At 37.1% G+C, this 24,622-nt stretch overlaps 1 protein-coding gene across 4 annotated transcripts in view; it reads right to left on the minus strand.

Annotated features, from left to right (window-relative positions):
- CFTR (CF transmembrane conductance regulator) overlaps positions 1 to 24,622 on the minus strand; it is a 247,652-nt gene that overhangs the window by 135,852 nt on the left and 87,178 nt on the right. For all 4 annotated transcript variants that reach the window (XM_070787791.1, XM_070787789.1, XM_070787792.1 and 1 more), the window contains exons 4-8: positions 13,348 to 13,563; positions 9,030 to 9,119; positions 7,975 to 8,138; positions 6,745 to 6,870; positions 3,546 to 3,792 (exon numbers count right to left, since the gene is read on the minus strand). In XM_070787791.1, the coding sequence (XP_070643892.1) occupies positions 3,546 to 3,792; positions 6,745 to 6,870; positions 7,975 to 8,138; positions 9,030 to 9,119; positions 13,348 to 13,563 (843 nt within the window). The remainder of the gene's footprint in view (positions 1 to 3,545; positions 3,793 to 6,744; positions 6,871 to 7,974; positions 8,139 to 9,029; positions 9,120 to 13,347; positions 13,564 to 24,622) is intronic.

The following is a 24,622-nucleotide window of genomic DNA, read 5'->3' on the forward strand; positions in this document are numbered from 1 at the left end:
TGTTTGTCCATCTATTTCCCATGAAGTGATGGGACCAGATGCCATGATCATAGTTTTCTGAATGTTGAGCTTTAAACCAACTTTTTCACTCTCCTCTTTCACTTTCATCAAGAGATGTTTTAGTTACTCTTCACTTTCTGCCATAAGGGTGGTGTCATCTGCATATCTGAGGTTACTGATATTTCTCCTGGCAATCTTGATTCCAGCTTGTGCTTCTTCTAGCCACTGGAGAAGGGAATGGCAAACCACTCCAGTATTCTTGCCTTGAGAACCCCATGAACAGTATGAAAAGGCAAAATGATAGGATACTGAAAGAGGAACTCCCCAGGTCAGTAGGTGCCCAATATGCTACTGGAGATCAGTAGAGAAATAACTCCAGAAAGAATGAAGGGATGGAGCCAAAGCAAAAAGAATACCCAGTTGTGGATGTGACTGGTAACAGAAGCAAGGTCCGATGCTGTAAAGAGCAATATTGCATAGGAACCTGGAATGTTAGGTCCATGAATCAAGGCAAGTTGGAAGTGGTCAAATAGGAAATGGCAAGAGTGAACGTCGACATTCTAGGAACCAGCGAACTAAAATGGACTGGAATGGGTGATTTTAACTCAGATGACCATTATATCTACTACTGTGGGCAGGAACCTCTTAGAAGAAATGGAGTAGCCTTTTGGTCAACAAAAGAGTCTGAAATGCAGTACTTGGATGCAATCTCAAAAACGACAGAATGATCTCTGTTTCCAAGGCAAACCATTCAATATCACAGTAATCCAAGCCTGTGCCCCAACTAGTAACGCTGATGAAGCTGAACAGTTCTATGAAGACCTACGAGACCTTTTAGAACTAACACCCAAAAAAGATGTCCTTTTCATTACAGGGGACTGGAATGCAGAAGTAGGAAGTCAAGAAACATCTGGGGTAACAGGCAAATTTGGCCTTGGAATTTCGGAATGAAGCAGGGCAAAGGCTAATAAAGTTTTGCCAAAAAAATGCACTGGTCATAGCAAACACCCTCTTCCAACAACACCAGAGAAGACTCTGCACATGGTCATCACCAGATGGTCAACACCGAAATCAGATTGATTATATTCTTTGCAGCCAAAGATGGAGAAGCTCTATACAGTTAGCAAAAACAAGACCAGGAGCTGACTGTGGCTCAGATCATGAACTCCTTATTGCCAAATTCAGACTTAAATTGAAGAAAGTAGGGAAAACCACTAGACCATTCAGGTATGACCTAAACCAAATCCTTTATGATTATACAGTGGAAGTGAGAAATAGATTTAAGGGACTAGATCTGATAGAGTACCTGATGAACTATGGAATGAGGTTCGTGACACTGTACAGGAGACAGGGATCAAGACCATCCCCCTGGAAAAGAAATGCAAAAAAGCAAAATGGCTGTCTGGGGAGGTCTTACAAACAGCTGTGAAAAGAAGAGAAGCAATAAGCAAAGGAGAAAAGGAAAGATATAAGCATCTGAATGCAGAGTTCCAAAGAATAGCAAGGAGAGATAAGAAAGCCTTCCTCAGCAATCATGCAAAGAAATAGAGGAAAACAACAGAATGGGAAAGACTAGAGATCTCTTCAAGAAAATTAGAGATACCAAGGGAACATTTCATGCAAAGATGGGCTTGATAAAGGACAGAAACTAAATGGACCTAACAGAAGCAGAAGATATTAAGAAGAGGTGGCAAGAATACACAGAAGAACTGTACAAAAAAGATCTTCATGACCCAGATAATCACGATAGTGTGATCACTGACCTAGAGCCAGACATCCTGGAATGTGAAGTCAAGTGGGCCTTAGAAAGCATCACTACGAACAAAGCTAGTGGAGGTGATGGAATTCCAGTTGAGCTATTTCAAATCCTGAAAGATGATGCTGTGAAAGTGCTGCACTCAATATGCCAGCAAATTTGGAAAACTGAACAGTGGCCTGGAAAAGGTCAGTTTTCATTCCAATCCCAAAGAAAGGCACTGCCAAAGAATGCTCAAATCACCACACAATTGCACTCATCTCACACACTAGTAAAGTAATGCTCAAAATTCTCCAAGCCAGGCTTCAGCAATATGTGAACCGTGAACTTCCTGATGTTCAAGCTGGTTTTAGAAAAGGCAAAGGAACCAGAGATCAAATTGCCAACATCCGCTGGATCATGGAAAAAGCAAGAGAGTTCCAGAAAAACATCTATTTCTGCCTTATTGACTATGCCAAAGCTTTTGACTGTGTGGATCACAATAAACTGTGGAAAATTCTTCAAGAGATGGGAATAGCAGACCACCTGACCTGCCTCTTGAGAAACCTATATGCAGGTCAGGAAGCTACAGTTAGAACTGGACATGGAACAGACTGGTTCCAAATAGGAAAAGGAGTACGTCAAGGCTGTAATTGTCACCCTGCTTACAGAACTTATTTATACATTAAATTTTAACATACCACTGACTCATCCTTGTACTAGACTACATGTTAACCTTAGTAATGAATTTATAAAGCACACCTGAACTACCCATTAATCACCTCAATTCAACATTAAGAGAGAGAAAACTGGTATTTTCATCTTTGTAGCATCCTTCTTTTATTAGTCCCTGGTCCACCATTGGCAAACTCTGTTGGTGGTTTAGTTGCTGGTTCTTGTCCCACTCCTGTGACCCCAGGGACTGTAGCCTGCCAGGCTTCTCTGTCCATGGGGTTTTCCAGGTAAGAATTCTGGAATGGCTTGCCATTTCCTTCACCAGGGGAATCTTCCTGATCCAGCCAGCGATCGAGCCCGGGTCTCTTGCACTGCAGGCAAATTCTCTACTGACTGAGGTACTAGGGAAGTCAAACTCTGGCCTAGGTTAAATAATGGCAGAACTACCTTAAAGTGGCTCACCCTTCCCCCTCATTTTTTTACACTTATGGCACACTGATTTATTTTCTGGATTAAATATTTAAATATACATCACAACAGCATAATAAAACATTTTGAATTGTATACTAATTCTAAAAATTATAACCACATCCAAGTTCCTGGTGGTGATTCCGTTAGCTTGGCATAAATTGAGTCTAATAACCGTAAGGACTTTAGAACTTCTCTTCAAAATTAACAGCTACGTCAGAATGCTGAGATTTTAAGGTAATTAATGTGGCATACATTGTCATTCTCATCCATCATACTGTTCAGAAAAATACTTGGAAAAGTTTAAGGTAAACATTCCTAGCATTAGCTAGAAAATTTAATAACTTCCTGATGAATCTGCCACCATGATTTTGCACATTTGCCAAGTTCATTAGAACTATTCGATTGATTGATTACTTGAATAATAATCTCCAGAATACGGAAACAATATTTTCTTCAATTTCTCTGACTAAAATCTCATGGGCTCTCATTTTATTTCACTAGGCTTTACAAGGGCTTGTTGGACCACATATAGACATCAAGAGAGGAAATACTGTACATCAAACAGGTCCAAGGCCAAGAATTCATCTCTAGAGAGTTTGCTCAGGACAAAAGTTCTAAACTGCTCTAAATTCATGGAGTCAGAGGACCCATTTTGGTACACTACCTGTATTTTGTTTATTGCTCCCAGAGAATCATACCAAGTTTGTACAGCCCAGGGGAACTGCCGAGTAACTGCCATGCGCAGAACGATGCAGAATGAGATGGTTGTGAATATTTTTCGAAGGATGATTCCTTTGAGCAGTGCATAAGGAAGCACAGATAAAAATACCACAAAGAACCCTGAGAAGAAGAAGGCTGAGCTATTGAGGTATCTCACATAGGCTGCCTTCCGGGTGAGTTTCAGTTCTGTTCTAAAAAAAAAAAAAAAAAAACAAATAGTAAGATTTGGGGTGCTTATATATACTTTCCAAAATATCAGGCATCTTGGAATAAAAAATCTGCACATAGACTCTCAAAAGCTTTCTCTCTGCTTTCTGATTCTGGTTCTACCCTAGATGAGCTGTGTGACCTTGAACAAGTTATTTAACCTCTCTGGGCCTCAGTTATCTTTTCTGAAAGAGGGGTGGATGACAATGAATATACCAGCATATAATACGTATAAATATTATTTTTAAATAATCTCAATAATTATTACATTATTTTTATATCTTCATTCACATCATTATTAATTTATAGATTAATGAAACTAGTAATTTTTTATTGATTGGTGTTTTAAGTATTTAAGTACAGATATGAGAATAATTTTGAAAGATTTATAGAAGGAAAAGACAATTCTGGGATTCCCTAATGGATTGTCAACATTTTAGAAGTTCTGGATTGGCTTTGGAGAACCTTTAAAATAACATATGAGCCAAAGAGAAGTGGTTCTCAAGGCTTAGCACAGGTAAAAATCACCTGAGAAACTTTTTAAAATGAAGTGTATCAGGATCACCATTCAGAGATATTGACTGAGTCTGCAGTAGGCCTCCAGAATCCGCTTTTTAAAAAAAGATTGCTGCCAGTAATTCTTGGAAAATTACAAGAGAATAGATATTGCATCCACCCTCTCTCCTTTCAGGATAATTATTTGCAATCATACTTTTTTTCAGTCTGAACTGCAAATGTGAACTATTTTTTCAACACAAACAGAAGAGGTTTAAATGCACCAACAGGCAGAAAACAGGGAGTGCAGAGCTGGCAAAAACAGAAGACAATGCTTCCTTCGACCTTCATCCCACCCTCACAAGATCATCAAAACTGGAGTCACTTGTGATCCTTCCGTTCAGCTCTTGTGAGGGAAAGAGCAGAGATGAGTCAGACAAGTAGAGCATGCTGGTGGGAGGGGGCGATAGCTGTGCCTGGCATTTGGGTGCTAGTTCCACATGCTTGTACAACTCAGAAAAGTTCTCATTCTCAAGTGGTAGAATTCAGATGAAATCTTTTTTTCAAGTCTGAAAAAAAATGTAATCCTCAGCACTCTGATGAAGAAAATGAAGTTCAGTGCTCCCACCTACATTGTGATTCCCAGTCTAATGTGGTTTAGCTTACCTATTTTAATTATTTGGCATTAAAGGCAGATTATGATTTTGGAATCTAACTGGGGTGTGACTCAGCTCTGCTGGTTATAGCTATGCCATCTTAAGCAAGTTGCTCTTCCCTCTGTCCCTACAGAATCCACATCTACAGAAGAGAAATGTAACATCTCCCTTGTGGAGTTGTCGCCACAATAAACGACAGCACAGGAACTTGCACTTAGAACTTTCATGTCTCTTTAATCTTCAACTGAAAGAATACTGTTGGCTAGGCTTATATTTTTTTAATGCTAGAAAATGCTGATTACCAAAATGTTAATAAATTTGTCAAAACTGTCATTGTATATTATAAACAGTTGAGGAAAATGAAGGAATGATACTGTAAGAAAAGAATAACGGGCTCAAGAACATGTATTGATATAAGAATCACCCAGAAAGCAGTACTCCCCATAATAATAACACTAACACTTTGAGTCATAAAAACATTTTATCTTATTATGATTAAAAAAAATTGAAAGTGACTTTATTACCAGAGAGCTGTAAAGAAGTAGATTTTCAGGGAGCACTGCATAGCCTTTTACCCAGTTCATCAGTGACCCTTGAGAGCTAACTCAGTTGTTAAAGAGAAACATTTCAACCAACTAAGCAAGATCTTTACGGATGTTTCTGGAAAGAAAATATAATTCCTTTCCTGGATTTGTCTTGAAAGGCATAATAAAAACAGGTGACCAATCATGTTTGGGCAATAAGTAGTCTTTTACTCTTTCTATTTACATGGCAAAGGACTTACCATTTCAGCATCTCTTTTGTTGTTCCAATCACACACCTGCAGCTCAGTTACCACTGTCTCCTGGACTCAGCAGCCTGAATCCCTGATAATCACATTCATATCATCTAAAATGGAACTCTTCTCTTTAGTATCTTTTCTTCCTTTGAAATTCTCATGAGCTAATTCATTCTGAAATTATTTGCCCTTTAACAGAAGATCTATGCCCACTGAGTCTCCTTAGAACCCTTTTTTAAAATTGCAATTTGTAGAACATGGAACTTGACTAAAGAAAAATGGTCTTAGGGCTACAGAAATACCTTGGTTTATATCATGTCCAAAATTTTCTCAGCAACAGTATCCCAGTCTGTGCTGTACTTTTTTGCTGGCTATAATCTTTACTAACCAGTGAAAGAAAGTTATCTGAGGCAAAACAAGACCAGAGATCAAGATGGGTGCCAAGTACTGATTCTACTTCAGGCGGTGGCTTTCATTACTTGAATTGATTTTTCAAGTGGAGGGTTTATAGAACATAATTTATAGATATTACCCTGGCATTGCTCTTAAGTAAAGGAAGAACAAACATATTTTAAACAAACAGAAGGGTTTTTTTTTGGTTTTCTTTTCATGAGCCATAACATACAAATTAAGGAAGTTATAATACTAGAGAATCATTTATTTGGCTCAGAGTTGTATCTTTTTTACTCTAGCAGCTCTATTTAAGGTTTCATTCAGTCTTTAGCATCATGATCATTGGTTTAGTCTATTAAGCAGCTGTAAACACAAATAGGCAGTTCTTTTTAAGATATTCTTGTAGTGCAAAAATAGCTCACCTATGTAAAATGCCAGTCCCATGAAAATGACATTAGACCACTAACACATGAATACTGATATAACTTAACACAACTATTTGGTTGTCAGAAATTTCAAATATGAGCTGAAGTCCACTGTGACATACTCCTTTTAAATATATTAAACCTTAATTGACTAATTTAACTGATATTAACATTTTTCGAATGACTTACTGTCTTAGGTTTTCAATGATTTTTTCCATTGCTTCTTCCCAGCAGTATGCCTTAACTGATTGGATATTTTCAATCATTTCTGACGTTATCACCAGTCTTTCATTGATCTTTCCAGCTCTCTGATCTCTGTAAATTATTTCATCCACAAATCAAATACTTAGTAAAAATAAGGCAAGCCGCCACTAAGAACTGCCCAAGCTTTTAAGAAAAGCCACATTTCTTTTATTAAACAGATGGATGCTTATTTTATTATCAAATACACAGTGACAAAAATAGTAACACTCAATCAGTAAATGCCTCCCATGTGCAGACCATGTATGAGATGCATGTCATATACTATGCCTAATCCTCCGAGGGAGGCAACTATTTCATTTTCAAAACTGAAAAAACCAGAAACACAAAGGTTGAAGCAGCTTGACACAGGTCGTATGTCTAGTAAGATGCAAAGTAGGATTCAAACTAAGAACTATTTGACTCCAAAATTTGAACACTTTCTTTCACACTCTAGCTGGCAAACTCCAGAAGTCCTCTTTCATAAGCAGTGATTGGGATCACTGAATCATTCAGTAAAAGAAAGCCACTAAGGCTGTGATGTGATGATTCATGAACCAGAGTAGAAAAAGCTCATGAACTTTACCTAAAATGTATGCATTCCCTCCCATTCACAATGTTTTGAATACAATGTTTGGATACAATGTTTTATCCATTGTACCTAAATCTCTGATGTGCAAAAAAGCAAAATGGATGGTAACATACTTATAAAGAAATTCTATAGACTGGCAAGCTAAAAAATGTACCATTGATATAGAAAGTATCATTTATATCCAGGTCCCCAACCTCTGGGATCTAATGTCTGATGATCTGAGGTGGAGCTGATATAATAATAACAGAAATGAAGTGCACCTCTCTCCCCGTTCATGGAAAAACTGTCTTCCACGAAACCAGTCTCTGGTGCCAAAATGGTTGGGGACCTCTGATAACATCATGAAAATATTCCTTTTTGCGACACCTAGTAAGAAGATCCAAGGTTCAGTACATAGAGAAGTTCTGGTTTTACCTGAGTGGGCTAGTATGTCATACACTCTGCCTAATCCTTCTGACAGCCTAAGGGAGATGATTATTTCATTTTAAAGATGATAAAAACAAACACAGTGGCAGAAGCAGCTTGACACAAGTCATATAACTAGTAAGAATGCAATCTATGTTTCACACTATTTAAAGAGTTTCTACCTGTACTTCATCATCATTTTCCCTAATCCGGCTTGAAGAAGGGCGAGGACTATGAGGAAAGCAAGCCCACAGAAGGTGAAGGCCTGCAACAACTCCCAGAGCAGCCCCATGAGCAGCGTCACTTGCAGAGGAGCGATCCACACAAAATGTGCCAGTGCGAGTCCCTGAAAAATAAAATCACAGTGAAAACCATGGACATTTTATCCTCCACCCCCAAAACAAAGAGAAAATCAAGAACAGGAGAAAGAAATCAAGCACAGTGAGCTCATACAATCATGGTTCTGAATGCACTAAAATCTAGGTATTCATTATATGGAGCACACAGCAATGTGCTTAAACATTCTACACAGAGACTAACTGCAAGTTAGTCCAAACCAACTGCAAGTCACTGTGATTTTTTCCAGTGGATATGTGTGGTGATTGGATATCACCACACCACTTAGGTACCGTGTCTAGAATTCTTTAAGTAACTTATTCCTCTGTGAATAAAGCAAGAGCCATGACACAGAACATGAGAAGACAAGACTCTCCTGAATTTCAGTCTATAAAATTGCACAACCCTATTACCTGACCAAATACTCAGAAAACAACATGCACACTCAATTCAAAGTAAATTACTTAGCACGTGCTGAGAGTCTGATAGCATGCTAAATACTAGAAATGCAAAGATAAATACATTGTGTATAAAATACATAATCTGTCCTCAAGGACCTTGAATTTTATTGTGACAGAAGACAGCCCTAAACAAGAATTTTTCAGAGTATCATACTCAGCCAAAGGAAATAACTGATTTAAAGCATTAAAATGAAACAAGATCTGATAAGGATTTAATTTTGAAAAACCACACCAAATAAAAAGCCAGCTGAGGTGCCCTTGAGTTGTCTGGTTCTGTGAGATCCCAAAATGGCACTCTGCTACACAAGTCGGTTTTCAGAAATAGGGAAGCTAGGAATGCTTATGACATAACCACTCACTAGTTATCTGACTCAGAAAATCTTTGGGGTTGTATGATTTATAACAAAGGTGCATAAAAGAGTAAATCAGTAGGTACATACTTCATCAAATTTGTTCAGGTTGTTGGAAAGGAGACTAACAAGTTGTCCAATACTTATTTTATCCAGAACACGGCTTGATAGCTTCAAAGTCTAAAAGGAAATTAGAAGTTAGATGATGTCACTGCACAGTAGACATATTTATAAGCATGTTATAATACAGCTGAGGAGTTAGGTAACTATGCATGCATTTTTTAAGTAAACCTAATAAAATTATCTTATGTTCATTTAATTTAGTATCTTCTCAGATTTATAAATATTTCTCTTTACAATAAATATAATGGCATGCCTCTACTTGTATTATTTAACAGTATCTATGGGGTCGCAGAGTCGGACACGACTGAAGCGACTTAGCAGCAGCAGCAGCAGTAGAGAGGGTTAACAATTGTTTCTAGTCCAAAATGGGAAAAATATTGTACTTAAATATTCATTTATATACTGCAGAGGTTTGCTTGTTGTTTTTTTATTTTTGTTTGTTTTTATTACAGATGAAACTAAAGGCAAGTGAAATTTGAGATTAAAACTTCAGTCTCATAGGGAATTATATTCAATATCTTGTAATAACCTATAGTGGAAAAGAATCAGGAAAAAAAAAGATATATATATATCTGCATCACTTTGCTGTATACTTGAAACTAATAATAATGTAAGTCAATATATTCAATAAAATTTTTTAAAATAAAATCTTGGCCTTAAATTTTTCATGTACTCTATGGTGACTATTGAATAAAATTACAGTTAAAGTCAATACAAGTATATTATAAATAATTATTAATAATTGTCTGAAAGATTACATTAACAACAAAAAAATTCTTAAATTTTACAACAAAAAATACATCCATATAGACAAACAGGATTATAAGTAGATAAATTAATTATTATTATGAGTGGTCACAGGCACACTTCGCCTACAAAATTTAATAAGAATTGGCTTTGACTGAAGAGTACCCATTTAACATTTCCTTCAACTGACTCTCACACATGTATTGAGCACTTAGATACAAATCACTGTATTCAGGGTTTCAGGGATTATTATTAGTTATTAAAAAAATTATTACCTCAAGACACCTAACAAATACATGACTAAATATGATAAACTAGATAAAGGGAGTGGAATATAATAGGGTGGTTAAGAGCAAGTTTACATATCTGGTTATAAAAATCTGTAAATATTTCACTGAGGGAGAATTTAAGATGGTGTGGAATAACAGATAGTGTTTAGATAAGCACAGATGAAGAAAGAATAAAGCTGTTAACTCCAAATGCTATTAGAGTAGTATGTCGGGGCAGGGTCCATTGAGCTAGATGATACATGCTTTAGTAACACACTCAGTCTCAGGTGACCCGAATTCTATAGTGCTTAACATGGAATGTACGTGCACAATAAATACTCAGTGAATATCTACTCACTATATAGTTATCTTTCTCAAAATTCACAGGCAAAGTTCAACCTAGTTTGCATTTAGATTCATTATTTAAAATCTAATTTGAATGTATCATGTTGCAGATTTTGGAACAAAGAAGATGATGCTCTATGACAAAATCTATAATAATCTGGGAAGAGTCAGTGGCTGCCTGCCACATGGATAAAACTGGTCAGATAAGGCACTAGTTAACTTTAGTGACCAAACCACACATGGAGATGCAATTGTCTTCTTAGATGGTGATGTCAGTGCAGGTCAGTAGGTATGGCTAGAGGGGTAAAGTAAGCTGGGTAAGAGCACATATAAACAACACTGAGAAACAACAGACATAGCTTCCAACTTTTCATTAACGCATCCTGGGTTTGAAGGAACATATATTGCTGTATTTGTGCTAAACATAATATAAGAACTAATCCACAAACTAAACAACTCTTTGCCCTCCCTTCCACTTTAGCCCTGAGGGCTTCATGTCTCTCTTTCTATGTAACACAATTTGACTTGCAACATTATTTCAGTACCTATCTTATGTTCTCTAGTAACTGGAAAACCCTTAACTTCAAGAGGGAAGCCCATGTGGCACAGTGGTAAAGAATCTGCCTGCCAATGAAGGAGACATGAGATGTGGGGTTTAATCCCTGGGTTAGGAAGATCCCCTAGATAGGAAATGGAAACCCACTTCAGTATTCTTGCCTGGAAAATTCCATGGACAGTGGAGTCTGGCAGGTCCATGGGGTCATAAAGAGTTGGACATGACTTCAAGGATTGTGACTTATCCACTTTAGAAATTTTGAAGCAGTTCTTACACAGTGTTCTATACTTTTTAGGCCTTTAGTTTATCAAAATATTTTATTCATAAAATAGGAATAATAGTTTCTACCATATAGAGTTTTGAGGAGGATCAAATGAAATGATATACCTAAATCACTTAGAAGTTTGTCATAAACATCAATTATCACTATAATAATCACTTTTATAACTGTTTTTATTTTTTTATTTTTTTAAGCACGGAGTATAATTTTATTTATTTATTTATTTATTTTTATTTTATTTTTAAACTTTACAATATTGTATTAGTTTTGCCAAACATCAAAATGAATCCACCACAGGTATACGCATGCTCCCCATCCTGAACCCTCCTCCCTCCTCCCTCCCTCTGGGTCGTCCCAGTGCACCAGCCCCAAGCATCCAGTATCGTGCATCGAACCTGGACTGGCGACTCATTTCATACATGATATTATACATGTTTCAATGCCATTCCCCATATCTCCCTACCCTCTCCCTCTCCCACAGAGTCCATAAGACTGATCTATACATCAGTGTTTGTTTTGCTGTCTCGTACACAGGGTTATTGTTACCATCTTGCTAAATTCCATATATATGTGTTAGTTATAACTGTTTTTAAACTGGATTCAACTTTCTTTTATATGCATCTTGTCTAAATTCTATCTTCTAAATGATATCTAATAATTTATTCACTTATATAAAATTTCTGGATCAAGATAAGATTTTTATTGATTTATCACCTGTGCTTTCCTGGCACTTGTAAACTGATGAGATTGCAGCTGGGGTGATTTGGTTACACTGTGGACTCAGTTTTTCACTTGGGCCTCCATAAAAGGTCTTTTTGAACACTAATGTATAACTATCAAGGTTTTACAACACCACTGACCTTGCATGTATATTATGGAAATGTTAATGGGTTATTTGTAGAGGGAATGTCAGGTCCACAGCTCTTATAAGCCAAATATATGAAGTTTTTATATTGGGGGAATAATAAAGAGAAGAAGGGTAAAGAAAATAACCAAAATAACCAACAAACTATCTATAAAAAAAAAAAATAAGAAATCTTTAATCTTGGTAAATCAAAGAGTCACACATAAATCAGGTTGGTGAAAGCATGTATCATTGTGTCACTAAGATGACCTTAAAATGTGTTTGTAAGGTAAGAAATTCCTTTTTTTCCCCCACTGTGATGCATGGCATGCAGGATCTCAGTTCCTCAACCAGGGATCAAACCTGGGCCCCATGCAGTGGAAGTGTAGGGTCTTAACCACTGGATCACCAGGGAAGGCCTGGTAAGACAGTCTTAATTTGAATCCACCCAAAGCATGGTTTAGCAACGTGGGCTTTTGACTTGACAATGAATACGGAAAAGTAGAAAAGGTTCTTATGGTTGCCGTGTATGTGTTATTTCAAAATTTTTAATTTCCAAGACTTAGGATGACAAAAATCTAACTCAAAATAAGGCAGTGGATACTATCATTGTGTCATAACTAGTTAAAAATAGCACGAAGTCATGTCCAACTCTTGTGATCCCATGAACTGTAGCCTGCCAGGCTCCTCTGTCCATGGGATTCTCCAGGCAAGAATATGGGAGTAGGTTGCCATTCCCTTCTTCATGGGAACTTCCCAACCCAGGAATTGAACCCATGTCTCCCACATTGCAGGTAGATGCTTAACTGAGCGAGCTATGGAGGGAGCCCCCATAACAAGTTAAGGTAGAAATACCAATTGCTTGGTTGATCAATAACAATTACACACTATATTCTTGTTATTGCACATAAAGACAAATGGCATTTTACCATAAGATGATATTTTGTCAATGACTTTTATGCACACAGCAAGAATCATTTCAACAGGGAGCCATGGATTCCAAAAACTGATGATATGGAAAAAACAAATATGAAGCTTAAAATACAGGCAGTTTACAGAATTACTCAATAATTATTAGTTGAAGGGAAGTATCAAGGAAAAATTAGAAATATTCATTATTCCTGCCATTTACTTCACAGCCCTACAAAACTGATTTTAGCATTTATCCCTTACTTGTACTAGTGTAGCATTTAAAACACAATGCCACTAACAAGTAGCATAAAGACTGTGCAAGGAAGTATTACCTTCTTATAAATCAAACTAAACATAGCTATTCTCATCTGCATTCCAATGTGATGGAGACCAAAAATGGCTGGGTGCAGGAGCAGTGTCCTCACGATAAAGAGAAGGCATAGGCCTATGCCTAAGTAAATGGCAATGGAGCGTTCCACCTTGTTATCTGGGTCATAGGAAGCTATGATTCTTCCCAGTAAGAGAGGCTGGACTGCTTTGGTGACTTCCTGCAGAAGATGGAAAACAGAAAAATGAAATTTTATTTTTCTTTCATAAAGTGCCCTCACAATTTCAACACAAGCAGTTTCATCTTTACAGGAGGATTTAAAATGGGCTTACACAGCAGGCCATGCCATACGTGAAACTCTTGATGTCCTTTGTAATATCTTTATACTATGAAATAAGACTTTATTTAGGTTTTAGCAAAAATCATTTGGAAACATTTATGTATGAGGTGTTTTCTTTCTTTCTTTCTTTTTTTTTTTTTTTTTTACTAAAAATATATAGCAGCCATAAAGTAAAGGTCCAATTTCTAAAGTAGTGTGTTAATTGGTAACATCTACATTGCACTTAACACTTTATAAAATATTTTTCATTTGATTTTTATGACAACTTCAGGAGTCAAGAGTAGGCATTATTAGTTTCACAGTGCAGATGAAAAAACCGAAGCCAAAGAGACCAAGCGATTGATGTGATTTCAAAATAGAACTCTCAAAAGCACTTTGAGTGATAGAATGAACAGCAGAATGAACAGCTTCTTGAGACAACCACATAAAGGGGAGCTGGCAACAGGAGGGAGGAGCAAAAAGGCACTGGTGCTATTTACAGTCCAATGCTGTATCCTTCCCAGTCTGGAATAGGTGGTGACTTTTAGGAAGAAGTGTGTCAAAAAATTGCAGCCTCAGGCCAGTTTCCAACTATTCATCAAGGGCTCAAAGGTCTATGAGTTAACAAGAAAGAAAAGAAAGTGAAGTTGCTCTGAAGTTGCTCTGAAGTCGTGTCTGACTCTTTGAGACCCCGAATCCTGAAAGATGATGCTGTGAAAGTGCTGTACTCAATATGCCAGCACATTTGGAAAACTCAGCAGTGGCCACAGGACTGGAAAAGGTCAGTTTTCATTCCAATCCCAAAGAAAGGTAATGCCAAAGAATGCTCAAACTACCACACAATTGCACTCATCTCACATGCTAGTAAAGTAATGCTCAAAATTCTCCAAGCCAGGCTTCAGCAACATGTGAACAGTGAACTTCCTGATGCTCAAGCTGGTTTTAGAAAAGGCAGAGGAACCAGATATCAAATGGCCAACAGCTGCTGGATCATGGAAAAAGCAAGAGAGTTCCAGAAAAACATCTATTTCTGCTTTATTGACTATGCCAAAGCCTTTGACTATCTGGTTCACAATCAACTGTGGAAAATTCTGAAAGAGATGGGAATAGCAGACCACCTGACTGGCCTCTTGAGAAACCTATATGCAGGTCAGGAAGCAACAGTTAGAACTGCACATGGAACCACAGACTGGTTCAAAATAGGAAAAGGAGTGCGTCAAGGCTGTATATTGTCACCCTGCTTATTTAACTTATATGCAGAGTACATCATGAGAAACGCTGGACTGGAAGAAACACAAGCTGGAATCAAGATTGGCAGGAGAAGTATCAATAACCTCAGATATGCAGATGACACCACCCTGATGGCAGAAAGAGAAGAGGAACTCAAAAGCCTCTTGATGAAAGTGAAAGTGGAGAGTGAAAAAGTTGGCTTAAAGCTCAACATTCAGAAAACGAAGATCATGGCATCCGGTCCCATCACTTCATGGGAAATAGATGGGGAAACAGTGGACACAGTGTCAGACTTTCTTTTTTTGGGCTCCAAAATTACTGCAGATGGTGACTGCAGTCATGAGATTAAAAAACGCTTATTCCTTGGAAGGAAAGTTATGACCAACCTAGATAGCATATTCAAAAGCAGAGAAATTACTTTGCCAACAAAGGTCCATCTAGTCAAGGCTATGGTTTTTCCCGTGGTCATGTACGGATGTGAGAGTTGGACTGTGAAGAAGGCTGAGTGCCGAAGAATTGATGCTTTTGAACTGTGGTGTTGGAGAAGACTCTTGAGAGTCCCTTGGACTGCAAGGAGATCCAACCAGTCCATTCTGAAGGAGATCAGCCCTGGGATTTCTTTGGAAGGAATGATGCTAAAGCTGAAACTCCAGTACTTTGGCCACCTCATGCAAAGAGTTGACTCATTGGAAAAGATTCTGATGCTGGGAGGGACTGGAGACAGAAGGAGAAGGGGACGACAGAGGATGAGATGGCTGGATGGCATCACTGATTCGATGGACGTGAGTTTGAGTGAACTCCGGGAGTTGGTGATGGACAGGGAGGCCTGGCGTGCTGCAGTTCTTGGGGTCGCAAAGAGTTGGACATGACTGAGCGACTGAACTGAACTGAACTGAACTGGACTGTAGCCCGCCAGGCTCTTCTGTCCATGGGATTCTCCAGGCAAGAATACTGGAGTGGGTTGCCATTTCCTTCTCCAGGGGATCTTCCCAACGCATTCCCAGGTCTCCCGCATTGCAGGCAGAAGCTTTATCCTCTGAGCCACCAGGGAAGCACAGGATGAGTTAACAAGGGAAGACCAAAGTTGTGTTTTCCAAATCCACTTTGATCCTCAACTGACCACTGAATCAAACTGTTCACCAAATCATTACCACTTTGCCTGGATATGTAAGAACAGATTTGAACACATGGATTTGAATCCAGACGGTCTAAGTCTTAACCATCTTGCTAAACTGCCTTCAAAAGAAAAAGACATAATTCTTGTTTCATGGTGGTCTAGTGAAATGGGGATATGAGGCTAAACCTTGCCTGGAAATAATGCTATGCTAATTGAGTCTATTTCATATGTATATTTTCAACCAGACAGCCCCTCCCCCCTTTTTGCCTAGCGTTATTCTCCCTCAGCTGATAATTTGCTCCACCCACCCCACCCCCACCCCCATTTTCTACAATGTCTTTTCTAAACCTCAGTGCCCAACTCCATCAGCCCACTCATTCTCAATAGGTAAAGTGCTTTCCTATAACCACATCACCCCCACAAGCTATAAGCCATAGTGCCATCCTTGACTGACTATAGGCTTTACGTAGCTATTCATTCAATACTTGGTATTCAGTACCTCATTTCAAATTAACCACGTAGACCAAGGTTCTGAATGTAAGAAAAAGTTCAAACCTTTTTAAAAACTTTCCAAACTAATCACAAACATGGAATATTAGAATTCTCTCATCCCATATAGCCACATTTTAATATAAGTTTGAATTGTACCAAACAGACAGATACTAAAAAAAATAAACAAACATGCTAACAACCTACCCAGATAAACCAGGTAAATAGTTGGCCATATCTACTAAAGAGTCTATTTATCTTCCCAGGTGGCTCAGTAGTAAAGAAGCCACCTGCCAATGCAGGGGGCATAAGAGATGTTGAGAAGATCCCCTGGAGAAGGAACTGCAACCCTCTCCAGTACTCTTGTCTGGGAAATCCCATGGATAGAGGAACCTGGTGGGCTGAAGTCCATGGGGTCGCTAAAGACACAGGACTTAGCGACTGAGCACACATGCACACAGAAGAGTACCTTCTATCTAAAAGGTAAATAAGTGCAGAAATTACTGCTTGTTGGCATGTACCATTTTATGCATGCTTTGTACTTTTGTTACATGTACATTCATTTTTACAATATATAGAATTGTTTTTGAGGCTGTAACCTTTATATAAATGGTATCATATTGTGCTGCTTGCAACTTTCTTTTAACTTTTTAAACACAGTTGTGTTTCTGACATGTAGCCCCAATGATACTTATATATCTACCTCATTTATTCTAAGTGCTGTTTACATGACATCCTGTGACTAAATCAGGATAATCGCCCCATTCCCTATGCTGGGGAAGATGGGCTGTTCCCATTCCTCAACTATTAAATCTGTGCAAGTGCTGCCCTGGCTGTTTTTATTAAGTTCTATAGATTCATGCCAAACTTTCTCTAGAATAGATCATTTATTTCAAAATAATTCCTTAAACTATGAAAATGTACAGTCAACATGAACCTTAGATTTGAAACTACATGTATAAATATATCCGTAATACAAATATAATTTTCATAGTATGCTTATAGTGGCACTATTTCATCCTCAAACTTAATTTTACATCAATGTTTTATCCTAGAATTTTTCCATATTATGTCTACATTCTTCATAGACAAATGTCAATGCCACATCTATACTGATTTATTTTTACACTAATATTGGGTTTGCATTTGGTTAAAATGCTCTCTTGATTGCAGTCAAGAGGAATGAACTCATATGTGCCACCCATGTTGGATATACTGTGTGTGGCCATGAAGCAGAGAATAAGTTGGGAGCACTACCAGACATAACAGATAAAATGTCATTTCTTGTTCATTATAAGACTTTAGCCAGAAGACTATGATGTGTGACAACTTTCCATGAATCCAGCTGCTTGTATCATAATTAGCATAATCACCTTCCTCCTTTTTCCAGGACTAGTAGATACTATTATTGAATATAGAACCACTGATAAAAACCACCATGCATATTTCTAAGGAGTGACTCTTATCTATGGAATGCCAAAAAAGAATATTCTGAGGGAAAAGAGAAATATTTTAGTAATTGGGCTGTACACAGAATTTTTAGAGTTAGAAATATATGGGTTTACTTAAGTTTTCTCCTACTGAGTAATCTGAACTAAAGTCCCTGCCACTGTATCACCATTATATTTTTTCCATAACCTGTCACCTCACAACAGAACTATTTGCAGAATTGGAATTCAGTTGTGACTTATAACAAAATAAATAAGACTGTGTTAATCTGATTCAGATACCTATTCTGCAGGTTGCATGACTGAATTAATTAGCTGTCACCTTACCTCAAACAAAAAGAGAACATATTCATCCTTTGAACAACAATGGCTATTCCACAATGACATTGGTAGCATTACTCTGGGAGGGTACATGTTCACAGAAAAAAGAAAAGAAAAATGCAGAAAATTTTTGGTAGAGAAAATTTTAATAATTTGACCATCTGCCAACAGCAAAACATAAACCTCACTGCCACATGGAACCCATCAACATTCAAGGACAAAATCAGCACTCCAGACCCCTCCTCCTATAGTTTTCCATGCTCTGTTTTAAGCAGCGTGTTCTCTAATATTTATAATGAAAGCACTTACAGACATCACCTGATTTTATTATTTGGAAAGGAAAACAATGGTAACTGATACCTAGGCTTAATCTATGTGTGCAGTCCTTTAAAAAACCATCGTGGTAATGACTGGGAGAAACACAGTCCTCTATTCTTACTTCGTGTGAACCCTGTTGCCAGACTATTTTCATTACACAAGAAAAGTCCCAATTTGCGACCATATAAAATAGTGCAAGCTGACTAAGGCTTGAATGTAATGAGGTAGAATGCAAATTTATTTAAAATTTGATAAAATATTTTATTTTTAATCAGACACAAATCAAGATGAAATTAAGAGTTCACTTAGATAATGGGAGAAGCCTGATACCAATCTTTAAGTCAGCGTGACAAGGCAATAAACACTGAAATGAGAGTCATGAAATCCAAGTTCTTATCCCAGCATGTTACCTACACTCTGTGTCACCTTAGTCACTTCCCTCCTCTTGACAGTTTCCTCACTCATAAACTAAGTGGTGGAGCAAGCTTATCTTAAAGATCCCCTCCAGAGCTAATATCTCAGATTATATGATCTGAGTTCAGGGAATCCCACGGCAGAGGCTGAGGATTCCCTGGACAATTGTCTAGCACACATCCTGACATTGCTATGTGTGTTTTCTACTCACAGGGATGCAGGTATGAATAGTATGAGTTCAGAAGACCATCTGGGTAGACGGGGTCAAGCTAGAGAACAGCACAAGTGACTACCTTCCTGTTGGGAATATATTTAGATTAGCCTGCCAAGAAAAAATTAAGAAGCCTGAAAATACCTCCTGGGAAATACATCTGGTCTCTCCCGGGATCCTCTAGACCTCAGCTTAAATGAACTGTAGTGGAGTCTGAATCCTTTAACCATTTTGTTTTATCTGCACACTTAGGACAGCGTCAGATGTTTCTAGAGATATGAACGTCCGCTGGATAGTTAAACCAAGAAAGAAAGTTCAGGTGAAAACAGAAAACTTGGTTCATGCTTGCAATTACATTAAATTAATTAATCCCAAGATTACTTTAAAAATTATAATTGCAAATCCAAAGCATAGTTGTTTCTAATACAGGAGGAATCAGTTGAAAAACCTCTAAGGTTACATTGTTTTCTATAGTGTACAGTCAGTAAAATCATCATTATCATCTCGACTTGCTTTATATATATTTTATGTATCTTAATCCCAGAAATGTAGAAAGAAAACAGAAATTATATAAAATAAGAAAATAGATTCCTAGATACCAAGAGTAATAATTAAGTAAGCATCCCATTTCTAGTAACAATACAACAAATGATACATTGAAAATACCAACAATTAATATATACATATCTTAAAATATATTCTAAAAAACATTACTAAGACATATTTTTAAAGTCTTAAGTAAATGGAGAGACTGTAAACTTTCTAAAAAGAAAAAATGAGTATTACAAAGCTAACATTCTCTTTCAAGTTATTGTATAAAATTAATACAATCTTCATCAGAATTCCTAGTGGATATTTGGGCATGAACCATAAGAGCAGGGACTGTCAGCTTTTCTGAGAGTCCCAACATCATGCACCATACCTAGCACAGAATATCCATTCAGCAAATACTTGAATCAACAGATAAAATGATTCAAAATTTCATTTGGAAAAAAACAAGAGACTAACCAAAAACATTTGGGGAATAAGAATAATGTGTGAGAAGATCTACGTTACTGGGTATTAAATTATATTATACAGCTCTAATAGTTTGGGGAATGACAAAGAAATAGACTGATTTGTCTGGAATATTCAAGAACAGGTCCAAGTACAGACAGCAATTTTATATGTAATAAAATATGTCATTTTATTTCAGTGCAGAAAGTACAATAAACAATGGAGACACTCACACTTATTTTTTAAAAATTAGATTTCTATCTCAGACATGGGCTTCTCTGGTGGCTCAGACAATAAAGAATCTGCCTGCAATGCTGGAGACCCAGGTTCAATTCCTGAGTCAGGAAGATGCCCTGGAGAAGGGAATGACTATCACTCTAGCATCCTTGCCTGAAGGATTCCATGGACAGAGGAGCCTGGTGGGCTATAGTCCATGGGATCACAAAGAGTCAGACACAACTGAGCAACTCGCACTTTCACCTTCATTTCATACATACATCCAAATAAATTCAAATGGATTCAATAATTACACATAATGCTGGATGCTTGGGGCTGATGCACTGGGACGACCCAGGGGGATGGTGTGGAGAGGGAGGAGGGAGGAGGGTTCAGGATGGGGAACACATGTATGCCTGTGGCGGATTCATTTTGATGTTTGGCAAAACTAATACAATTATGTAAAGTTTAAAAATAAAATTTAAAAAAAGAAAAAAAAAAGATGAAAAAAAATTTTTTAAAGAAATATGCACTTACAACTCTGGGTAGAGAAGATTTTTTAAATGTCAAATGCCAAAGACAGAAAACAAACCTAAAACAAAAAGTACAGGTATGGGCAGCAAGTTTTTAAAAATTGAAACTTCTGATCATTAAGAAAATAAAAAATTAACAAAACCCACTAGAAACAAATAACAGGCTGAGGAAAATAGCCTTTCAAAAAGCAATAAGAAAATAAAAATAAACAAATAATATTAAAAGGCAATCAATTTACACCCTTCAAAAACATGTATATATAAATGCTTAATACATGTGCGTGCATGTTAAGTCATTACAGTCATGTCTGACTCTTTGAGACCGCATGGCCTGTAACCTGCCAGGCTCCTCTGTCCATAAAAACTGTTTAAACTCAGTAGGAGACAAAAATAATTCAAATAAAAATGATAATACACTTTTTAACAATTTGGAAATGTTTTTAAAATTATAATACCTATTGTTAGGACTGAATTTTCATACTTTAGTATAAGGAAAGTAAATTAATACCTCTTTTCTGGAAGGCAATTGGAAAATCTACTAAAATTTAGCTTTTAAAGAGATGTGCATTGAAAGATTATTTATAACAGTGAAAAATTGGAGGCAATCTAAATGTTCAATGATGAGGAACTGATAAAATAAATTATGGTACAGCCACATGAGTCATTAAGCATTAAAATGACTAGGTAGAAAAGTATCTAATGATATGAAAAGGCATTCATAATGCATTAAGAGAGGTAAATTTATAATGCATTATTTAAAGTAATGATTCACATCCCTTCGTTAAGTATATATATTCTTATGGGAAAAAGTTGGAAGATAAGCATCAAGTTTATCAATAATTATCTGATAATTTTCTTAATCATAAAAACCCTCAAAATTAATAAACTTTAGATAGAAAGTTGTATATACCTTATGATAGTAAATAAATGATAAAAAGAAAACACACATACAAAAAAATGGAAGTGTAAACACACAGGCAGGGATATACCCAGAATTTACCATAAAATACAAACAGTACTGGCTTACATACCAAAGGAAAGGCTTATGATTTGAGAGAGTAAACAAAAGTGTCAAATTTTTATTTATCTTGATACACTACAGTCTGATGGAAATTTTTGACTTTATACTAACTGCTAAACAAACATTTTACATATTTGACATAGAAAATAAAACCTACCCACTGTTCCAACTATGCAATTTTTGCAAAAATGTATGTACACCAACACCAAGAACAGAATTCAAAAGTATCATCATAGTATCTGTCTACCCTGAAGCATGTTTTTATATTCAACGCCTAACTGAAAATGTTTTGCTTTTGGTATTTTCCTTTGAGTGTTTATTGATTTAATAACTATTACTAGCAATGTCTTTACTAGAAATCTAAGCTATGTTCTTCATGTTTTATAAGAACATGTTCCTGGACTTGCTGATATAGTAGCAAGAGTAGGCTTAATTCAGAAAATGGAATACTATAAGATATGTTAAAATATTAATTTTAATTTCTGAAATAATAGTTAGAGTCTAGGTATTTTTATATGCTCTAGAAATATGAAATTGGTACTCTAAGACTTGCTTCTAGAGTATGGAAAAATAAGTAAATGCAAATAATAGGAGTATTTGTAAAGGTCGGTATAGACTATATTTAATGGTACAGTAACAGGTAACACTTATGAAGCACTTTCTTTGTACCAAGATATACTCCACATGCTTAACTTTAATTTGCACAATAATTCTATGAAGTAAGAGCTATTATTGTCTCCATTTACAATTTTAAAAAACTGAGACAAACAGTCTAAATAACTTGTCCAGTGTCAGACAGCTAGCAATTGGTTAAAACTAGGATCAAACCAGTTTGGTAACAGAGCCTCAACTCTTATTTATAACCTTAAATCAAAATGAAAACTGTTATAACATGACCTGGTTTTCCCCAAGTTGATCATCAGTACAAGCATTGTGATTTGTTCAGCATTAAGCTACCAAATCAAGTTATGGTAATATCACTGCAATTTAAAATAAATACTATTTTTCTAGGCCCCATATGATAGACACACAATTTAAAAGTTAAAAGGAATCATAGAAACTGTACACCATCACCACATCACACTCATGAGTCACCACTCGATACTGGTTAACTAGAAGACATAAAGAGGCCCCAAGCTCACAGCAAGAATGAGGAAACTGGGCCACCGGTCCCAAAAGAGTCGGACATGACTTAGTAACTAAACAATAATAAACATGCAGTTTAAGCTGTAAGTACAATACATGATCACAGACGATTCCTAATTTATAAATCAACTTAATTCTAAAGTTTCACATGTGAGAACAGATGCATTTTGCCCCAGAGACAATATCCTATGAGACATGGTGTTGGATTCCTAAATTTGTCTTTAAAAACACATGTAATGCTAAATGCTTGTGCAGCAACTTTGTGTTCAATAGTACTGTAAAAGCCTAACCAACCCACATAATATTGTTTTTAACAGAAAGAGATTGGATCATCTCTCCATGCAATCTTGAGAGTACCTCCTAGCTATACCTTTGCCCTCTCCATGCACACTGTCATCTACTCTCCAACAGAGTCTTGAGAGAGAGTGCCAGAGTAAGACACAGAAAGTTAATAGTTAACATTGGGACTTTGAAATAAACCCTTCAGTTCAGTTCAGTTCAGTCACTCAGTCGTGTCCGACTCTTTGCGACCCCATGAATGGCAGCACGCCAGGCCTCCCTGTCCACCACAAACTCCCGGAGTTCACTCAGACTCACGTCCATCGAGTCAGTGATGCCATCCAGCCATCTCATCCTCTGTCGTCACCTTCTCCTCCTGCCCCCAATCCCTCCCAGCATCAGAGTCTTTTCCAGTGAGTCAACTCTTCACATGAGGTGGCCAAAGTACTGGAGTTTCAGCTTCAGCATCAGTCCTTCCAAAGAAATCCCAGGGCTGATCTCCTTCAGAATGGACTGGTTGGATCTCCTTGCAGTCCAAGGGACTCTCAAGAGTCTTCTCCAACACCACAGTTCAAAAGCATCAATTCTTCGGCACTCAGCCTTCTTCACAGTCCAACTCTCACATCCGTACATGACCACTGGAAAAACCATAGCCTTGACTAGATGGACCTTTGTTGGCAAAGTCATTTCTCTGCTTTTCAATATGCTATCTAGGTTGGTCATAACTTTCCTTCCAAGGAGTAAGCGTCTTTTAATTTCATGGCTGCAGTCACCATCTGCAGTGATTTTGGAGCCCAAAAAAATAAAAGTCTGACACTATTTCCAGCTGTTTCCCCATCTATTTCCCATGAAGTGATGATCTTCATTTTCTGAATGTTGAATTTTAAGCCAACTTTTTCACTCTCTTCTTTCACCTTCATCAAGAGGCTTTTTAGTTCCTTTTCACCTTCTGCCATCAGGGTGGTGTCATCTGCATATCTGAGGTTATTGATATTTCTCCCGGCAATCTTGATTCCAGCTTGTGCTTCTTCCAGCCCAGCATCTCATGATGTACTCTGCATAGAAGTTAAATAAGCAGGGTGACAATATACACCCTTGACATACTCCTTTTCCTATTTGGAACCAGTCTGTTGTTCCATGTCCAGTTCTACCCTTGACATACTCCTTTTCCTATTTGGAACCAGTCTGTTGTTCCATGTCCAGTTCTAACTGTTGCTTCCT

Source organism: Bos indicus, chromosome 4 (genome assembly GCF_029378745.1).
Source record: "Bos indicus isolate NIAB-ARS_2022 breed Sahiwal x Tharparkar chromosome 4, NIAB-ARS_B.indTharparkar_mat_pri_1.0, whole genome shotgun sequence".
Taxonomy (NCBI): domain Eukaryota; kingdom Metazoa; phylum Chordata; class Mammalia; order Artiodactyla; family Bovidae; genus Bos; species Bos indicus.